Genomic DNA, 20,270 nt, shown 5'->3' with positions numbered 1-20,270 from the left:
GGGCTTAACCTCTGGTTAAGATTAAATAAATAAGAATGGAATGAGGCTCATACAATCCCACTCAGTGATAGTAGTGGAGAGGCATTAGAAAAGAATGGTGTGTTCCACTGTGCAAAAGCTGTAGCCAGGTCGAGAAGATTAAAAAGGAATAGTTTACCTCTTTCACAATCGCAAAGGATGCCATTTGTGATTTTGGTAAGCTGTTTTGGCTGTGTGGTCGCGGAAAACTGATTGGAATGAGAGTTCTGAGAAAAATATCCATGGATGTGGGAGGCGACAAGGACTTGAGATGGGATGGCAGTTCAAGGGGAGTAGGTGTCGAGGGGTGAGCTTTTCTGAGGAGACCCAGTTTCCCCGGAGTTGATGATTGCAAAGCTATTGCAAGTCTTCACTTTGGTACAAAGCACTCTCGTTTGAATTTGAGCTGCAGCAATGCCTCGGATTGACACAATTGGCCAGGGTTTCCCTTGACATTGTTATCACCGCGCATGCGCGCCGATAGCCAGTGTCCAAAGGGCGTTCTCCCGGGCCCGCCCTGTTTAAGAAAGAGAGCTGATTATTAAAGATTATTAATCACAAAACTCACTATCAGAATGCAAACCCTATGGTTTGATTTATTCTTGACTTCGGATTACGACTTCATTACACCGGAGGGGGGGAGCGGTTGCTCCTCTCATCCGCTAATCGACGTGACCGATAACCAATCAAGTGAAAGGAAGACAGGACCAATGGACGGAGTGAGTGGGCGGGACATCGGCGGCAGCTCACACGTGAGCGGCTGTGCTTTGATTGTCAGGCAAGACAGCCAATCGTTTAAAGGGGCGGGAGGACCACCGCCAATCAGGGCAGGTTGGGGCCGTGCCGGGCCCGAGGCTGGGCTGGACCGAGCCGAGCCGGGCCCGGCCGGGGGAAGGGCAGTGGGGTTGGGATGACGGAGCTGGAGCAGAAGGAGCAAGTCGGACAGGTAGGTGATGGAGAGGCTGAGGGAGACTGTCACTGACTCACTGGTGGGCCCTTAAACACCTTCAGTACCAGTAACGACCCGATGTTCTGCCTGTTCTCGCTGCTCACTGACGGATGAAAGGATGTCATTGCCTGGTGGACAGCTGGGGATGGCGACGAGATGGGCTTTGGCTGATTAATTCATTTGGCTTCTCTGGAAATTGGCACATGATTCATTATTGAACTGTGCATGGATCGGGGTGGGGAGGGGGTGAGGCTCTGATTCCGATCACGGCCATTGTCCCTCCACTACATTCATGGCCAGTTTGGGAGAAATAGGGATGTGATTCCCAGCAAGCTAAAGATGTCCCTTCGTCATGCAATGATTGATCACATCACAGGGGAAGGCCTTTGGTTTGCTCACAGATCCATTTATAATGTGATTATTAACGCACGTGTGTGCATTATATATTTGTGCTTTCTGGTTCCCGTAAGTTTGAAATAATCACACATTTAGACCCTTGTTCACCCTTCAAGGTGAACACCAACTGGGGTGTTTGGTACCATCTGGGGTGTTTGGTAGGGTTTCCGGTGGACACTGCTAAGGCCAATCTGCACCCGGAAGGTTCCGCTGCAAATAGGACAGGATACCCCCAACGAGTGAGTTTTTGGACCAGTTGCTGGCTTGGGATTTCCTCTGCTTGCGTTTTCTCTCTACTTATGACATATTCTTGATTTCGAAGGAGAACGCACCGTTTTTATTTTGTTGCATCAGGTGCAGCGATTCTGGGTGAGGTTCTCCAAGGATTCAAAGATATATAAACTCCTCTCAGCGAAGCCTCTGAGTGCCCTTATCAGGCTTCTTTTGACTGCATGAGGGTGTACCCCAGACTCGAGCTCTCCATAGAAGACTCAAAATGCTGGAGCTTCACCGAGTGTATTTCCTAACAGCTTTCTATGTGGCTGGTGGATTTAGCCCTTGTCTGCAATAGAGCAGTGAATGTGGCATTGTTGGATATACATTTGTATAACAATTAGTTCCTATTTCTTTAAAAATGATGTAACAATATAACATATTAATTCATCAATTATTTATATACTGTATAGCATAAAATGCTGTGGATACCCAGGGAGTCAGCTAGCATCTATCTGAAAGTGATTTAAGTTTTGTGTGGGTACCATTATTAAAATTCCTCAAATGGTTGCATTTTATTTTGGACATGTTCTGCATTTGTTCCACATTTGTGGCCTTTCCCTTACAATTACTGTTTTTGTGCATCTACCAAAGGAATTAGGGTATTATAAGATTTGTTAAATTTAGTTTTTCTTTTTAAAAAAAAGCCATCTACAAATATGTATGACAGATGTAAGAACCTAATCAAAATTTAATCCATTTTACTTGTACTGTTTTCCCATCAAATTATGGAAAATGAATTGAAAATTGCTTAGGTACACTGACTATTTGAAAGCTGTATTTATTTTAGTGATACTGTTCATACCGTTACCATCAGCAAAGGATAATTTGAAATAAAGAGGGAGAAATCAGAACATGAGAGTGAACTAGTATGAAATATTAAAAACAGCCAGAGCTTCTACAAGTATATAAAAAGAAGAGAGTAGCTAAAGTAAATGTTGGTTCTTTAGAGGATGAGACTGGTGAGTTAATAATGGGAGACAAGGAAATGGCAGAAACTTTAAACAAGTGTTTTGTATCTGCCTTCATAGTAGAAGACACAAAAAACATACCAAGAATAGTCAAAAATCAAGGGACAAAAGGGAGTGAAGAACTTAAACTGATTGCTATCACTAGAGAAAAAATACTGGGAAAACCAATGGGCCTAAAGGCTGACAACTTCCATATGACCTGAATTCTAGGATCTTAAAAGAAGTAACCGCTGTTATGACTGATGCAGTTGGTAAAGTGGAGTTATTTAAAAATCCCAGAGGGAAATTTTAAACAATTGTCATAACCTATAATTTTAAGTGTTATGTTTGAGCTGCAATTCTAAATTCAAAAATCAGACCACCACTTGAGGGTTTTACATTAAACAAAGTGAAACATTTTATTAATTTACAGAGGTTAAAATATATGTACACGTGGCTTCAAATTACTACTATCATAACTTTTAACAAATTGCCAAACTAATTTCCAATAAGGCAACAGCAGCCCATAGACTTAACCAGACACCAGGCAAAGCATTTTCACCTTACAAAATCAAAATGAGGTTCTTTTCATTTTGGTTCCTGTGGAGCCAGTTGGAGGCTTATAGCTGCCTTTTGATCTCACATTGCCTCTGTTCTGCACACCCGAAAACTGCTGAAGTTATACCAGCACCACTGATTGAATGTGAATTCTCATTGTCTCACCAGCCTCTTTGAACTCCACCTTTTAACAATGAAACCCCTTTCATAGTACCAATTTTATTAGTAATATAAACCTATTGCTTGGTAGCTGCTAGATAGGTGTCATTTTTCACCCCACTTCTTGAATGCTCTATTCAAAAAATGCAAATGCATGCTATCTCTCTTACATATCAAAATTAATACACTTCAAAGCACCCAGACCAGCTGTATTTAATCCAGTTAAGACACACCCACAGACTAAACCTCTATTTTAAAAGAAAAATATTTTCCAATAATATATACATTAATAGCTTAATGATACTGCAGATACAGTGTTGTAATCTTTCAAAATTCCCCAGATTCTGGAGATTCCAGCGGGTTGGAAAACCGCAAATGTAATTCCTCTATTCAAGTAAGGAGGGAGACAGAAAGCGGGAAACTGTAGGCCAGTTAGCTTAACATATGTTGTTGGAAAAATAGTAGCATCCATTATTAAGGAAGTAGTAGTGGGATATTTAGAAAATCATAATACAATCAGCCAGAGTTAACATGGTTTTGTGAAAGGGAAATCATGTTTGATAAATTTATTACTGTTCGTTGAGGATGTAACAAGCAGGGTGGATATAGGGGAACCAGTAGATGAGTTTTAAAAAGACTTTTGATGTCCTGTATTACAGCCAAATTTGCTGATAATCTAAAGATAGGTCGGAAAACAAGGTGTGAGGGGGACACAGGAATCTGCAAAGGGATATAGATAGGGTTAGTGAGAGGGATATACCTGCAATGGAAGTAACTCAGAGAGGGTTCACTGGGGTGATTCCTGGGATGAACGGGTTGTCTTATGTGGAAAGTTTGAGCAGTTTGGCCTATACTCGTTGGAGTTTAGAAGAATGAAGTGATCTTATTGAAACATAAGATTCTGAGGAGGATTAACAGGGTAAATGCTGAGAGGATGTTTCCCCTCATTGGGGGGGATTCGACATCTAGGCAGCACTGTTTCAAAATAAAGGATCTCCAATTTAAGACAGAGATAAGGAGGAATTTCTTCTCTGGTTGTTAATCTTTGGAATACTTTACCCCAGAGAGACGTGGAAGTTGGGCCACTGAATACATTCCAGGCTGAGTTAGATAGTTTTTTGATTTACTCGGGAGTCGAAGGCTATGGGGGTGATACAGGAAAATGCAAGTTAGGCCAAGATCAGATCAGCCATGATCTCATTGGATAGAGGTCCCCAGCATCACAGATGCCAGGCTTCAGCCAATTCGATTCACTCCATGTGATATCAGGAAGCAACTGAAGGCATTGGATACTGCAAAAGCTATAGACCCTGACAATATTCTGGCAATAGTACTGAAGAATTGAGCTCCAGCACTAGCCATGCCCCTAGCCAAGCTGTTCCAGTCCAGCTGCAATACTGGCATCTAGCCAGCAATGTGGAAAATTGCCCAGGTACATCCTGTAAACAAAAAGCAGGAGAAATCCAACCTGGCCAATTACACCCCATCATTCTATTCTCGGTCATCTGTAAAGTGATGGAAGGAGTCATCAACAGTGCTAGCAAGCGGCACTTGCTTAGCAATAACCTGCTTACTGACGCTCAGTTTGGATTCTGCCAGGGCCACTCAGCTCCTGACATTACAGCCTTGGTTCAAACATGTACAAAGGAGCTGAACTCCAGAGGTGAGGTGGGACTGACTGCTCTTAATATCAAGGGAGAATTTTACTGGCTGTGGCTTCGGGGAGTCCTAACAAAACTGGAGTCAATGGGAATTGGGGGAAAAACTCTCTGCTGTTTAAAGTCATACCTAGCAGAACGGAAGATGGTTGTGGCTGTTGGAGCTCAGTCATCTCAGATCCAGGACATCACTGCAGGGGTTCCTCAGGGTAGTGTCCTAGGCCCAATCATCTTCAGCTGTTTCATCAATGAACTTCCATCATAAGGTCAGAAGTGGGGATGCTTGCACAATGTTCAGCACCATTCAAGACTCCTCAGGTACTGAAGCAGTCCATGTCCAAACGCAGCAAGACCTGGACGATATCCAGGCTTCGGCTGTCAAGTGGCAAATAGCATCCGCACCACACAAGTGCCAGGCAATGACCATCTCCAGCAAGAGAGAATCCAACGATCGTCCCGTGATTTTCAATGGCATTACCATCACTGAATCCCCCACTATTAACGTCCTCGGGGTTACCATTGACCAGAAACAGAATTGGACTAGCCATATAAAAACTGTGGTGACAAGTGCAGGTCAGAGGCTAGGAATCATGTGACGAGTAACTCACCTCCTAACTCCCCAAAGCCTGCCCACCATCTACAAGGCACAGGTCAGGATGGGACATTCCCTGCTTGCCCGGATGAGTGCAGTTCCAACAACTCTCAAGAAGCTTGACACCATTCAGGACTAAGCAACCCACTTGATTGGCACCTCATCCGCAAACATTTACCCCTTCCACCACCGACGCACAGTGGCAGTAGTGTGTACCATCTACAAGATGCCCTGCAGGAGCTTATCAAGGCTCCTTAGGCATCAACTTCCAAACCCATGACCACTACCATCTAGAAGGAAAAGGGCAGCAGACACATGGGAACCCACTACCTGGAAGTTCCCCTCCCTCCCCTCCACTTACCATCCTGTCTTGGAAATATATTGCCGTTCTTTCACTATTGCTGGGTCAAAATCCTGGAATTCCCTAACAGCACTGGTTTCACTTACACCACAGGGACTGCAGCGGCTCAAGAAGGCTGCTCATCACCATCTTCTCAAGGGCAATTCGGGATGGGCAATAAATGCTGGCCAAGCCAGCAACACCCACAACCACAAAAAGAGGAGCAGGTTCAAAGTGCCAAATGACCTACTCCTGCTCCTATTTCTTATATTCATACATTTTTATCAGCAATGTGTCAGTTGTATAAGAACATAAGAACTAGGAGTAGGAGTGGGCAATTCAGCCCCTCGAGCCTGAAGTATGAACAGCATTACTGTCCTACCCTACCTATCTTAATGTTTTAAATAGGCTGACTGAGAAACCTGCAAGTGAATCTTCCAGCTCATATTCTAAGGGATTCCAAGGCACACTTATAAACAAAATAGGGTCAGCAGCTGGTTTATCACTTCAACTAATCTAAAGGACTGGATGGGTCAGTGGTGTATCAGAGGAACGCTTTTTTATGAAAAAGTCTAAATCCCCTCCAGAGCAGAAACTATGCGTAATGGTGTGCAGTAGGAGACCATTTAGCCTCTCAGGACTTTTTTGCCAGTGAGATCATGGCTGACCTAATTCCATATACCCACCTTTGTCCCATATTCCTTACCACCTTTGTTAATAAAAATCTATCAATCCCAGTTCTTTTGTAATTTATGTAACAGGTTTATATTATTTTCTGAGGCAGGAACTTAAGTAATCAATAGCCAATAGGGTATTTAAGAACCCCAAGCAACCGTTTATGTAAATGCAATTTTACTGAAATATTAAAATGTATTTATACTAAATTTATTAAATAAATAGAAAATGCTGAAAATGGAAAGCATCAGTTCAATCAATATCTAACAGAGAAAAATAGGCCAACATTTCAGCTGTGATCTTCATTGAGTTTGTTTCCTTTTCAAATACTGACTAACCTGCCAGGTATTTGCAGTTATTTCCTGCTTTTACTTCTGATTCCCAGCACTCATAAACATGTCTTTTATTGGACTTGTTAAATGTTGTATGGTTAAATGATCACATGTAGGGCCAATCAAAGATAGAATATACTTAGATGAATATATTCATAAACACCAAGCATAAAAAACGTTTGTACATTTACTCAAAATCTGAGGTATAGGTTGTTAGCATATCTCATTCATTCATTCATTGGAAAGCAGCCTCAAAGTAGATGTTTCAGGTAGAGTTGTAATGTGAAATTGCGAGGTCTCACTTCAATGATTTCACAGGAAGAGAAAAATAATTATTTTGATCAGAGACTTGGCTGTGTATTTAGGTCCTCTCCAGTCAACTCCTTGGTTGACTAAGAAATATCGTGAAGGCAGCATAATAGTGAGATTTTGGTTCGGCTTGCACTATTCTTCTTTACAAGGAGAGACTACGTTATATGATTCTTTGTCACCTGCTGCCAGTTGTAAGGTCTGTCCATTTTAATTATCATTTCCTTCAGCTCCTGAAAGACCTTTTACAAAGATATTGGTATCTAATTTCTATTTAAGGCCTAAAACTAAATATGGAACATTGCACAAGCTAAGAGGACTGACAGGCAGGTGATAAGAGGAGGTGTTTTTCTGCAGAGCAAATTGTAGGTGTTTCTTTTCACATCGACAGAGATGTTTATGTGATGACTGGAACTCTCCAGAAGAAAGCTTGATTCTGTTACTTTTGCACTGAATTTGAAGCCAGTCATTATTAAGTCTTGTTGCTGATTTAGATTTAAAATTTAACCCGTGAGTTTACATTGTCAACCTGCTACGCAGTCAGTTCCAAGCAGAAATGGCAGTTGTCACTTGCAGCATCAATTAATGCATAGATATCAGAACTTTGTCTGACAACCATCCTGTGAAGTGCATTGTGATATCTTACTATGTTAAAGATGCTGAAGGAATGTGATTACAATGGCAATTTTTTGTTGCTGCTTAAAGGAGATGTGTAGTTCTTTCAGACTGCTGGGATCTTGCATAGACTCATAAATAACCAGTAATCAATAAGAATTGTCATTGAGCTGAATAATTTGGATAGTCATATAGAAGAATGTAATACATATTTTTGATAATGTAAGCTCTTACTTTGGTCTGTGCAGTCCAAGAAGAAAGCATTTTTATCCATGTATGCTTAATAGATTGACTAGAGGTTTGCAGAAGGAATTCCCTTTTCCTTTATCTACTGTTACAACTAAGTAGAGATACTCCCATCAGGTTCATGCACCTTCCCAATATTTTCAGACCTCACTGTACCAGTACTATAAAGAAAATTGCTTTGTGTTCATTGAGATTGACAATAACACAATCTGTTCCTTTCTTGATCTAGAATGAGGAACGCTGACGTAATGTACCATGGATGATACTCACATCGAACAATGTTCACGTCGAAACAATCCACCATTACAATGGCAACAGAGACAGAAAATGCACGAGCACTACTTAAAACATTCAGCACCGCATCGATCATCTCGAGCATAGGCCTAGGAATTTTCTGCTTCATATCAGATCAGTGTTTACAGTTTTCTTTAATACAGAACAGCTACTGGCTTAGGGCTCTTTTAGACAATGCAATACATGGTGTCATTGGCCTGTGGTCTTGGGCCATTGTGATTGGATTGAGAAAGAAGAGTGATTTTTATGAAGTAATTCTAGCCGGGCTTCTATCTTCTATCATTGATGTTGATCACTTTCTTGCAGCTGGATCCATGTCCCTCAAGGTAAGAATACACACACCAGGCTCACATTTCTTCTATATCATATTTGAAAGTGTAATTTACTGCATACTTGCAGCAAATAGTTTACTGGGTGTTTAAGATTTTTAATCTAAAATTATATTTAAATATGATGATGCTCACTTGCTCTTTTTAATGAGTCACAGTCACACAGAGACAGAGTATAGTACTATGTTATGCATGAATGTTCCTTTATTCTGTGACACTTGTTCTTAGTTCACAGCTTTTTAGGCCTTGAGATTTTTATAATACTTGTCAGTGACAGAATACTATCAAGAAATACTTGGGCAAGCAGTTTATTTGTTAAGGAACTGGCTCCTTCAGTCACCCAGTTGATTAAGCAAATAAGTAGCTGAACCATATAGTCTAGATATTATGGATTATTTTTATTCATTCTTGGGATGTGAGTGCCCCTGGCAAGGCTGGCATTTGTAGCCCAATCCCTAATTAACTTTGAGAAGGTAGTAGTGAGCTGCCCCTTTGAACCACTGCAAACCATGTGGTGTAGGTGCACCCATAAACTTGTTAGGAAGGGAGTTCCAGGATTTAAACCCTGCGACAGTGAAGGAACAGTGATATAGTTCCAAGCCAGGATGGTGAGTAACTTGGAGGGAAATTTGTAGGTGGTGGTGTTCCCAGGCCTCTGCTGCCATGCATCTTGTGAATGGTACATGCTGCTGCTACTTTGCACTGGTGGTCGAGGAACTGAATGTTTAAAGTGATGGATAGAGTGCTGATCAAGTTTGCTGCTTTGTCTTGGATGTGTCAAACATCTTGAGTGTTGTTGGAGCTGTACTCAAGGGAAGTGGAGAGTATTCCATCACACTCCTGACTAGTGCCTTGGTGGATAGGCTTTAGGGAATCAATAGATGAGTTCCTCTCCACAAAATTCCCAGCCTCAGACCTACTCTTGTAGCCAAGTGCTTACCTGGCTGGTCCAGTTAAATTTCTGGCCAATGGCAATTCCTAGGATGTAGATGATGGGGGATTCAGCAATGTTAATGTCATTGAATATCAAGCAGAAATAGTTAGGTTCCCTCTTGTTGAAGATGGTTATGGCCTAGCACTTGTGTGATGCTAAGGTTACTTGTCAGTTATCAGCACAAGCCTGAGTGTTGTCCAGGCCTTGCTCAAACAATATGTGTTTGCATTGCTGGAGTTGCAAATGATACTGAACACAGGATAATCATCAGCAAACGTCCCCACTTTCAACCTTACTTAAGAGGGAAGGCCATTGTGAGGCAGCTGAAGATGGTTGGGCCTAGGATATTACCCTGAGGAACTCCTGTAGCAATGTCCTGGGACTAAGATGATTGGCCTCCAACAAGCATAAGCATCTTCCTTTATGCTAGGTATGAATCCAACCAGTAGAGATTTTCTGCTCTATGCTAAGCTGCTTAATTTCATTCATTGCTGTGGTTGATGTATCACAGCTGTCCTCAACACCTTTGAATTAGGGTGGCCAAAATTGGTTAAGGTCCCAACTTATTCCACTAGAATCATGCATTGATGTTGGGTGAGAAACAGGTCTGGGATTATCCCTCTGTGCCATATATGAAGAATAGCTACTTTGGTGAGATGCATCTATTGTTAGATGGTAGCTAATTATGCATATTCTGAAGAAATTGAGGTTCTTTTTTTAAAAACTAAATTAGCAACTAAGCCTTATCAAAGCACTTGAGAGCTGGGGAGGCAACCTAGTGATGATAAAACTCAGGAAGGAAATGAACTAAATCAGTTAAAGGCTAAACAAATCTTCTGAGTGATGAGAATGATGCTTCATGCTGGGAGAGTACCCAGAATTGAGATCTTATCGTGTATGACTGGCAGCAAATAGGCATTATTAACGCAACAAAAGGTAAATATTTCAGCTAGGATGAGAACGGAGTCACAAGTTGTCACGCACTATGACTTAAAATAACCTCACAAACTACTGAAGTGTTTTTTAGTTAAATATTATGTAAGTTTGCTAGCCACATAAAACAGTCTTACCGATCCCGTAAACAAGGTGTTTTGTGAATTACAGAAGCATTCATATTTTTTAAGTGTACTGATCTGTACATTGTGATGTCAGACATACAAAATGTTTGATTATTTGATTTTCTAGTTCATGACATGCATGGCCAATAATTTATTTTAGCACTTTCTGACTGAGATGACCGTTAGTATTTCAACTCTTTGCAGTTTTTGTATTCAGTTCATTCTCGGGCTGCAAGAGGCATTGGGTATTCTTTTATTTGACATGAATTTTCCCTGTTCTCTGGCCCAACCTTGTTTTGATCAGTCTTAAAAAGAGGCTTTCTTTCTTTAACTTTCTAATTTTAATGAAGAGTCGAAATGTTATCTTGTCTTTTCAGATGTTTGTTTGTCAAATTAGCATAATTTGTGGATTTTTCATTTTATGACTTTTAAAATAAAGTTCAAGCCAAAATAGAGGTTGCTTCCATTTATCGGGCCAACAATTTACTTTCCCTTAATTCAGGGAGAGAGCTGTTTAGAATTGATAATCTCTGCAACCCAACAGATGGGTGTAGACAGCTAAGTTCTTAGATTTTAAAAAGGAGATCTCCTCAGCTTTCCTTTGAATACTGAACTCTGACAGTGCTCTGATTTGCACAGAAGCTACAGATTCTACACTCAAATCTCTGGAATGAGGTTTGAAATCATAACCCCTGAATAAAAGGTGAGAGTACTTCTCCTGAGCCCCAGCTGACATTTAAACAAGGTGTATTAATTCCCTTTGAGTTGATTTTTAGTTTTTAGATATAATATTTCAGGATCTTGTGTATTTTTACCTCTCTACTTCATCCTTAAAATCTGACCAACTAATTCTGATCAAATTCCATGGGTCAGGCAGTTATTTTTACAGATATGATAGGAACGTATAATAATATGCAGTAAATGATTTCATGGATTGAATTCAGCATGGGTTTCCATTGAAACCTCTTTATAACACTGCTGCAACACTGCCATCTACCTGACAATGTGGAAAATTAAAATAAAAACCGGAAGTGCTGGAAATATTCAGCAGGTCTGACACTATTGTGGAGAGAGAAACAGAATTAGCATTTCGAGTGGAATATGACTCTTCCCCAGAGCCAAAGAAGCGTAGAAATGTGATTGGTTATATGCCGTCGAAAGGTTGGGGTGGGTGGGGGAAGAACAAAAGGGAAGTTCTGAGATAGGGTAAGGGTGGGAGAATTTAAATGACAAGATGTCATAGAACAAAAGGCAAAGGGAGTGGTAATGGTTTTAGTAAGGAGACAAAGCATTTGTCCAGGATGAGTGTAAATGCTAGAATAATGAACAGCTCTGTCCGAAAGCAAAAACAATGAAAACCAGATTCCAGCCAGCAAATGGGCATAAAACAGAATCAAAATGGAGGACGGAGTTCATGGTCTGAAATTATTGACCTCAATGTTGAGTCCAGAATGATGTAAAGTACCTACTTGGAAGATGAGGTGCTGTTCCCCGAGTTTGTGTTGAACTTCATTGGAACACTGCAGCAGGCCGAGGACATAAACGTTGTGCGTGAAAGCAAGGTGGTGAATTAAAATTGCTAAGTAACCGGGGTCACGTTTGCAGACTGAGTGGAGATGTTTAGCAGAGTGGTTACCCAAAGTAGAAGATTGTGAGCAGTGAACACTAAATTGAAAGAAGTACAAGTAATTTGCTGCTTCATCTGGAAGGAGCGTTTGGAGCCTTGGACAATGAGGAGAGAGAAGGGCAGGTTTTACATCTGCGATTGCATGGGAAGGTGCCGCTGGAAGGGAACAAGATGTTGGGGTGTTTGAGGAGTGGTGGACCAGGGTGTCAAGCAGTGAGTGGCCCTTCAGTATGCTGACAAGTGAGGGGAAGATGTGTTTGGTGGTGACATGATGCTAGAGTTGACGGAAATGGCAGAGGATGATCCTTTGAATGTGAAGAGTGATGGGGTGGAAACTGAAGACAAGGGGAACCCTATCACAGTTTGGGAGGGAGGGGAAGAAGTGAGGGAAATGGACCAAACATGGTTAAGGGCTCTGTCGGCCACAGTGGGGGGATTCCTCATTTGACGTAAAAGAAAGACATATCAGAAGCTACCCTTTGAAGTACGGGCAGTGCCAAATTCTAAACTGGTTGTTGCATTGTCTCTTCCTCTTCCACTCTTTCTTCTGCATTACTGGCTGGCTAGGTTGCGGTTCTGGCATATTTGAAATGAGAAAGGCACAAGGTTAGGGATGTGGTGAGGGGAGTGCTGGAAATCAAGTGGTGCATGTTGAGACATACCTAGACCATCTATAGCTTGTAAATCAAAAGAGGTTATGGGATGCTGGGGAAGTTAGATGTGCCATTTTTCAGTATTTGTTCTGCGCGCACACTCTTCCAGCCACTTCTAGCACCTGCTCCAGTCAAAATACACCTCATACAAGTGACCATGACACTGTGGGTGTGTGGTAAAGCAACTGGTCAATTTTAGGATAGGAAGCCTGCTGTCTTTACCCAGTGTGGCCTAGATGTAACTGCCAACTAGGGATGGACAATAAAAACCAGCCTTAGCAACGGAGCTGACATCCTGAGAACAAATGAATAAAAGTGATTAAGATAAAAGCAAAATATTGCGGATGCTGGAAATCTGAACCAAAAACAAAAATAGCGATTTTTGTTTTTGAATAAAAATGCTTTATTGCACTGAATTTGGATCATGCTGCCTGAATTTATGTAGTGTGCCTAATTTTCAAGATGCGTCAATATCATTTTGTTAATAGCTTATCTCCAAATAAATTTGAAAAATTTCAATAGTTTTAATGAAGTAAATATTATACTATCCTTTTTGAAAAGGAGATTTTAGGCAGGATTTAATGTCCCTCCAGGAAGCGAGTTCTGAGGCAGGTGAGAACTGTTTGATCGGGCGGGGGGGATCTCGCTGCCTTGCCTTGATTAAGTCCAGAGTGGGAAGGCTTGCAGTTTGCCTTCCAGCCCAGACACATATTAACATCCTTAAATGGGCAATTAATGCCTCACCTCACAGCTTCTCTTATTTAACCAATGGCTGGTGGGGAACTTGCTATCTCGCTATGTGGGGAGACTAGTGAGCAAACCCTATTGGAAGTGCTTGCGACCTTCTTAGTGGGGAGCCCATCGTTCTGAGGCATTCAGTGCGCGATCTAGGGGCCAACATCAGGATGGGGCCGTCGGGGGAAACCTGCTGAGAGCCAACCCGCCCTTTCCTCCAACGGCCCCCCCTCCCCCCGTGCCAGCGATCCCCACCCCATTGTCCCCATTCCGCCCTCACTTACCTTCTCCAGAGGTCTAACGATAATTCCTGATGAAGTCCCAAGTGCATTACTGGCAGCAGTCACCGCACCTCATAGCGCTGCTGGTAGTAGAGAGCTGCCAACCTCTGATTGGCTGGCAGCTGTTGGGGCAGGGTTTCCTGTTGGCCCCTGAGTGCCTGAGAACGAGTGCCAAGAAGGTCACAAGCACTTCCAACAGGGTTTGTTCATTAGCCTCCCCACATAGTGAGATAGCGAGTCCCCCACCAGCCGTTGCTTAAATATGAGAATGCCCACTTAAGGGTGTCAATTGGCATCTGGGCTGGAAGGCAAACTGCAAGCCTTCCTTCGCGCTCTGGACTTAATCAAGGCGAGGCGGTGAAATCCCCCCCCCCCCCCCATCCTGCCGCCTGATCAAACAGTTCCCACCTGCCTCAGAACTCGCTTCCTAGAGGTAGTGTAGCAATTAAATGTCCCTCGTGGAGCTGGGAGCCCCAGAGGTAGGTTTCCAGCTTACTTGTGCTCTACAGCTAGGTGTGCCCTTAGCCAGCTATCAAGTACAGCGACAACACTGGCAACTACCCAACAATGTGGTTGGAGTCATACCTAGCAAGACCAAAGATAATTGTGGTTGTTGGAGGTCAATCATCTCAGTTGCAGGACATCACTGCAGGAGTTGCTGAAGATAGTGTCCAAGTCCAACCATCTTCAGCTGCCTCATCAATGGCCTTCTTTCCATCATAAGGTCAGAAGTGGGGATGTTCACTGATGATTGCACAATGTTCAGCACAATTCGCGATTCCACAGACACTGAAGCAGCCCATGTCCAAATGCAGCAAGACCCGGACAATATCCAGGCTTGGTTTGACAAGTGGCAAGTAACATTTGCACCACACAAGTGCCATGCAATGATCATCTCCAACAGGAGAGGACCTAACCCTCGCCCCTTGACATTCAATGTCATTACCATCCATGACTCCCCCACTATCAACATCCTGCGGGGTTATTATTGACCAGAAACTGAACTGAACCAGCTATAGTCCATACTTTGGCTACAAGAGCAGGTCAGAGGCTAGGAATCTTGTGGGGAGTAACTCACCTCCTGACTCCCCAAAGTCTGTCCACCACAGGTGTAGGTACAAGGCGTAAATCAGGAGTGTGATGGAATACTCCCCACTTGCCTGGATGAGTGCAGCTCCATCAACACTCAGCATACGAATTAGGAACAGGTGCAGGCCACTTGGCCCCTCAACTCTGCTGTGTCATTCAATAAGACGATGGCTGATCTGAATGTAACCTCAACGCCACATTCCTGCCTTCTCCCAATAATCTTTCACCCCCTTGTTAATCAAGAATCTATCTGCCTTAAAAATATTAAAAGACTCTGCTTCCACAGCCTTTTGAGGAAGAGAATTCCAAAGAGCCTCAATCCTCTGAGACAGAAAATTTCTTCACATCTCTGCCTTAAATGAGCCACCCTTTATTTTTAAACGGTGACCATTAGTTCTAGATTCTCCCACAAGAGGAACGTCCTCTCCACATCTACCCTGTCAAGACCCCTCAGGATCTTAAAGGTTTCAATTAAGTCACCTCTTTTCTAAATTCCAATGGATACAAGCCTAACTTGTCCAGCCTTTCCTCATAAAACAACCCACCCATTCCTGTTATTAGTCTAGTAAACTTTCTCTGAACTGCCTCCAACGCATTTACATCTTTCTTTAAATAAGGAGACCAGTATGGTGCACAATATTCCAGATGTGGTCTCACTAATGTCCTGTACAACTGAGTCATAATCTCCCTACTTTTGTAACCAATTCTCCTCACAATAAATGATAACATTCTACTAGCTTTCCTAATTACCTGCTGTGGCTGCATACTAACCTTTTGTGATTCATGCACTAGGACACCCAGATCCTACTGAATCTCAGAGCTCTGCAATCTCTCACCTTTTAGATAATAAGCTTTTTATTCTTCCTGCCAAAATGAACGATTTTGCATTTTCCCACATTTTACTACATTTGCCAGATCTTTGCCCATCACTTAACCTACCTTTGTCACTTTGTGGTCTCCTTATGTCTGCTTCACAATTTACTTCCCTACCTATCTTTGTGTCAACAAATTTAGCCACCATTCCTTCGGTCCTTTCATCCAAGTCATTTATGTAAACTCTAAAAAGTTGAGGCCCCGGCACTGATCCCTGTGGCACACCACTCGTCCGGAAAAGGACCAACTCGTGCCAAGTCAAGAAGCTTGACAGCATCCAGGACAAGCAACCTACTTGATTGGCAACCATCCACGAACATTCACGCCCTCCATCACCAATGCACAGTGGCAGGAGTGTGTACCATCCACAAGAAGCACTGCAGGAACTCAGCAAGGATCCTTAGGCAGCACCATCCAAACCCACAACCGCTACCATCTAGAAGGACAAGGGCTGCAGATATATGGGAATACCAGCACCTGGAAGTTCCCCTCCAAGCTAGTCACCATCCTGACTTGGAAAAATATCGCCGTTCCTTCATTGTTGCTGGGTCAAAATCCTGGAATTCCCTCCTTATTAGCACTGTGGGTGTACCTACACCTCATGGACTGCAGTGGTTCAAGAAGGCAGCTCACCACCACCCTTTCAAAGGCAATCAGAGATGGACAATAAATGCTGGCCTAGCCAGCGATGCCCACATCACATGAATGAATAATGTTTTTAAAAATTAGGAACTTAATTCTTCCTGAGTTCCTGGAGAGCAGGTTGGTGTGTGTGCCACCCATTTTAGGGGTGGATGTTGGGCCTCCCATTGCACTCATTAAATTCCACCCCTTGTGTGAGAATGAGGAAAGAAGTATTGTTATGATGGCCCAAGCTGAGCTTTTGTGGTCCATAAACTTCAGAAAGTGTGTTAAGGGGAAGGGAAGGAGCATGGCAGTACAGAGAGGAGGAATAGAGTAAGACGAGTTCCTTTTTTCAATCTAACAAAACTGAAAGCAAACAAAACCTTTGCGTGAAACAGGAATACAGGCAATGAAGTAGTACAAAGACAGAACATGCTGGAAAAACTCAGCAGGTCTGACGGCATCTGTGGAGAGTGAAAAACAAAGTAAACGTTTCTAGTCCGTATGATCCTTCTTCAGAGCATCTGCAGTATATTGTTTTTATGATGCAGTAGTACACTTGGGGAAGGTAGATATAGATTAGGGGTGAGTGAGGTCTTTGTCCATTTGCCATCTTCCCTTTAGAAGATTGAGTTGGAATTGGTTGATGAGTGAATGGACAGTTAAGGTGGATGGAGTGCATAATTCAAAAGGGAAATGGGACGGTAATGATGAGAAGGAACGGTTAGTAAATCTTCTGTAAAGGAGAAGAATTTAATTGTACCAACAAGATTGCATTTTCCTTGCTGAAATATTTTGAAGCTTTTGTAAATATGAATTGATACTTTCGTCTGCTCTAGTAGATGTCTTGGAAATTGAAGCCAGCGTTGTTGAGTTATAATTAAGTTTTTCTACACAATATGGAATTGCAAAGAACATTAGGCAATGTAACTTTTCTAAAAGTTTCCGATGGTGGACCCTGGCAAGATGCTTAAAAATTATAGGCACTATTTTTTTTAAAATAAAATTTTAACAGTCATCATTTGGAAATAGCATTCTGTGTTAATAGCTCTTTTCTCTCTTTTAGGCTGCGTTGCATCTTCCACAAAGGCCTGCACTGCACTGTTCCACAGTGATACCTGTAGTGGCTTTTTCAATGAAACTTGCTATGTGGATATTTAGACTTAAAGATTCTTGGTGTTTTCTGCCATGGATGGTGACCATTTCTTGGGTTTCTCATCATGTCCGTGATGGTGTCCGACATGGACTTTGGTTCTGTCCCTTTGGAAATACAGCTCCTGTGCCATATTGGACCTACATAGCGATTACAGCATCGTTCCCTCACCTTTGCTCAGTTCTTATGTATGTGACTGGTACTAGAGAAACAATGTCCATGTCCCATGGAATTGCAATTGATGTATAACACTGTATATGTACTGTATGTTGTGATTTTCTGTCTAAGATGAAGCTCACCACACTGAACTGGACGTATTTGCATCTACCAACTACTTTTTGTGAAACTGCTTGTGTATCAGCAATATGCTGTATGTAACATTTTAAAACATAGCCTCATTCTCTGATAAACAAAGCTGCTGTGTGTAACATGTATTTGTTTTTCAGGGAACAGTTAGTGTTTTAAATTTCTATTTCCCCACAGTTCCTGCTGTAGACATGATCAATGGTTCACATAAAACTATGTAATCTTTTCAGTTGATTGAAGTGTAAATGTATTGTGATTAAAGGCTAAAGTGAGGTAAAATTTTATTATTTGTAATTAAAGACATTCACAATTTGGTTGTGTTGGTGTTGAAGTGTGTTTGCTGAAAATAGATGCACATTTGTGATAGCATTGAACCATCTATGTCCCATATAGCAAAAGCAGTGATGTAGTAATTTATGATTAACAATTGATATTCTGTAAACAGAGTGAGCATCTTTGTTTATGGTTATTGGAACTTGTTATAATTTCAAATTAAAATTAACTTGGTGTTTTCAGATACATCCCCTTTTTCTAATTGTATTTTAACGACTGAAGCTGCTATGAGACCACTTTGACATTTCAAAAATGCACATTGCTTGTCATGTTAAGACTTTTGAAATTCCATCTACATTCTCATTCTTTATATAATAAATCAGGCAAAAACACCACTGTTTAATGTAAGATGTGTATTTATTAGCCATGCTCAAAGGAATTTTTCAGTTGCTTTAATACAGCAACTATCTTTTTAATTCAAGTTGAAAGATCAGTAGCAATTTTAGAAACTTGGGAAGGTAGGTTCAGTTTAGACGTTCAGGAAGGAATGGGATTGTTATCTGAAAAAGAAAAATGTGCAGGGCTATGGGGAGAAGGTAGGGAGTGGTTCTAGGTGAATTGCTCCTTCAAAGAACCAGCACAGACGTGGTAAGCTGAATGACGTTCTTCTGCGCTGTAACAATTCTATGATTGTATTCTGTTGGGGTGAGATCTTCTGGCCCTGCCCATCATTTGGTCCCGCTACAAGCCAAGAACCGCAGAACCTTCTGTGGCAGGTCCCTGGAAAATACCGACCTATGATTCTGCCACATTGTTAATGTAGGTAGCCCAGTGATTATGGTGCTGGGCTAGTAACACTGAGTTTGCAGATCAAACCCCATCCGTGGCATGTGAAATTGAAGTGAATTCATAAATCTAGTAAATTATGAGCTATCATCAGGAAATTGTCATGAAAGCTGTAGATTTCTTTTATTTGTTCTTAGGATGTGGATGTTGTTAGCATTTATTGTCCATCCTGAGTTGCCCTTGAGATGGCGGTGAGCCTTTTAGATGCTCCCCCAATGGTGTTCAGTAGGAGTTTTTTTTTATTGATTCACAGGATGGAGGCTTCGCTGGCTGAGCCAGCATTTATTGCCCATCCCTAGTTGCCCTTGAGAAGGTGGTGGTGAGCTGCCTTCTTGAACCGCTGCAGTTCATGTGATGTAGATACATCCACAGTGCTGTTAGGAAGGGAGTTCCAGGATTTTGGCCCAGCGACAGCGATATATTTCCAAATCAGGATCGTGAGTGACTTGGAGGGGAACTTCCAGGTTGTGGTGTTCCCATCTATCCACTGCCCTTGTCCTTCTAGATGCTAGTGGTTGTGGGTTTGGAAGATGCTGCCTAAGGATCCTTGGTGAAGTCCTGCAGTGCATCTTGTAGATGTTACACACTGCTGTTATTGTGTGTCAGGGTGGAGGGTGTGAATGTTTGTGGATATGGTGCCAATCAAGCGGGCTGCTTTGTCCTGGACGGTGTCAAGCTTCTTGAGTGTTGTGGGAGCTGCACACATCCAGGCAAGTGGAGAGTATTCCACCACACTCCTGACTTGTGCCTTGTAGATGGTAGACAGGCTTTGGGGAGTCAGGAGGTGAGTTACTGGTCGCAGGATTCCTGGCCTCTGACCTGCTCTTGTAGCCACAGTATTTACATGGCTAGTCCAGTTCAGTTTCAGCTCAGTAATGTGACACAGCCACAGTAAAGGAATGATGATTGTATGCCTGTCACAATGGTTTGTCACTTGGAGGTGATAGTATTCCCATGCCTCTGCTGTCATTGTCCTTATGGCTGGTGGAAGTCATAAATTTTGAAGGAGTTGCTGAAGAAGCCTTGGCTGCAGCGCATCCTGCAGGTATTATGTACAGCAGCCCTGGTACACTGAAGGATGGATGGGCTGTTGATCAGGTGAACTGCTTTGCCCTGAATAGTGTC

General features: G+C 42.2%; 1 protein-coding gene across 1 annotated transcript; it reads left to right on the top strand.

The window, feature by feature from the left end:
- Positions 1 to 877: 877 nt before the first annotated feature.
- tmem267 (transmembrane protein 267) lies at positions 878 to 18,541 on the top strand. Its single transcript, XM_041191593.1, has 3 exons — positions 878 to 964; positions 8,300 to 8,690; positions 17,634 to 18,541. The coding sequence occupies exons 2-3, from the start codon at positions 8,349 to 8,351 to the stop codon at positions 17,967 to 17,969; spliced, it is 678 nt and encodes a 225-aa protein (XP_041047527.1). The 5' UTR covers positions 878 to 964; positions 8,300 to 8,348; the 3' UTR covers positions 17,970 to 18,541.
- Positions 18,542 to 20,270: the final 1,729 nt, after the last annotated feature.

The sequence above is a fragment of the Carcharodon carcharias genome, chromosome 1 (genome assembly GCF_017639515.1).
Source record: "Carcharodon carcharias isolate sCarCar2 chromosome 1, sCarCar2.pri, whole genome shotgun sequence".
Taxonomy (NCBI): Eukaryota; Metazoa; Chordata; class Chondrichthyes; order Lamniformes; family Lamnidae; genus Carcharodon; species Carcharodon carcharias.
This window is presented reverse-complemented; position numbering and strand designations above follow the sequence as displayed.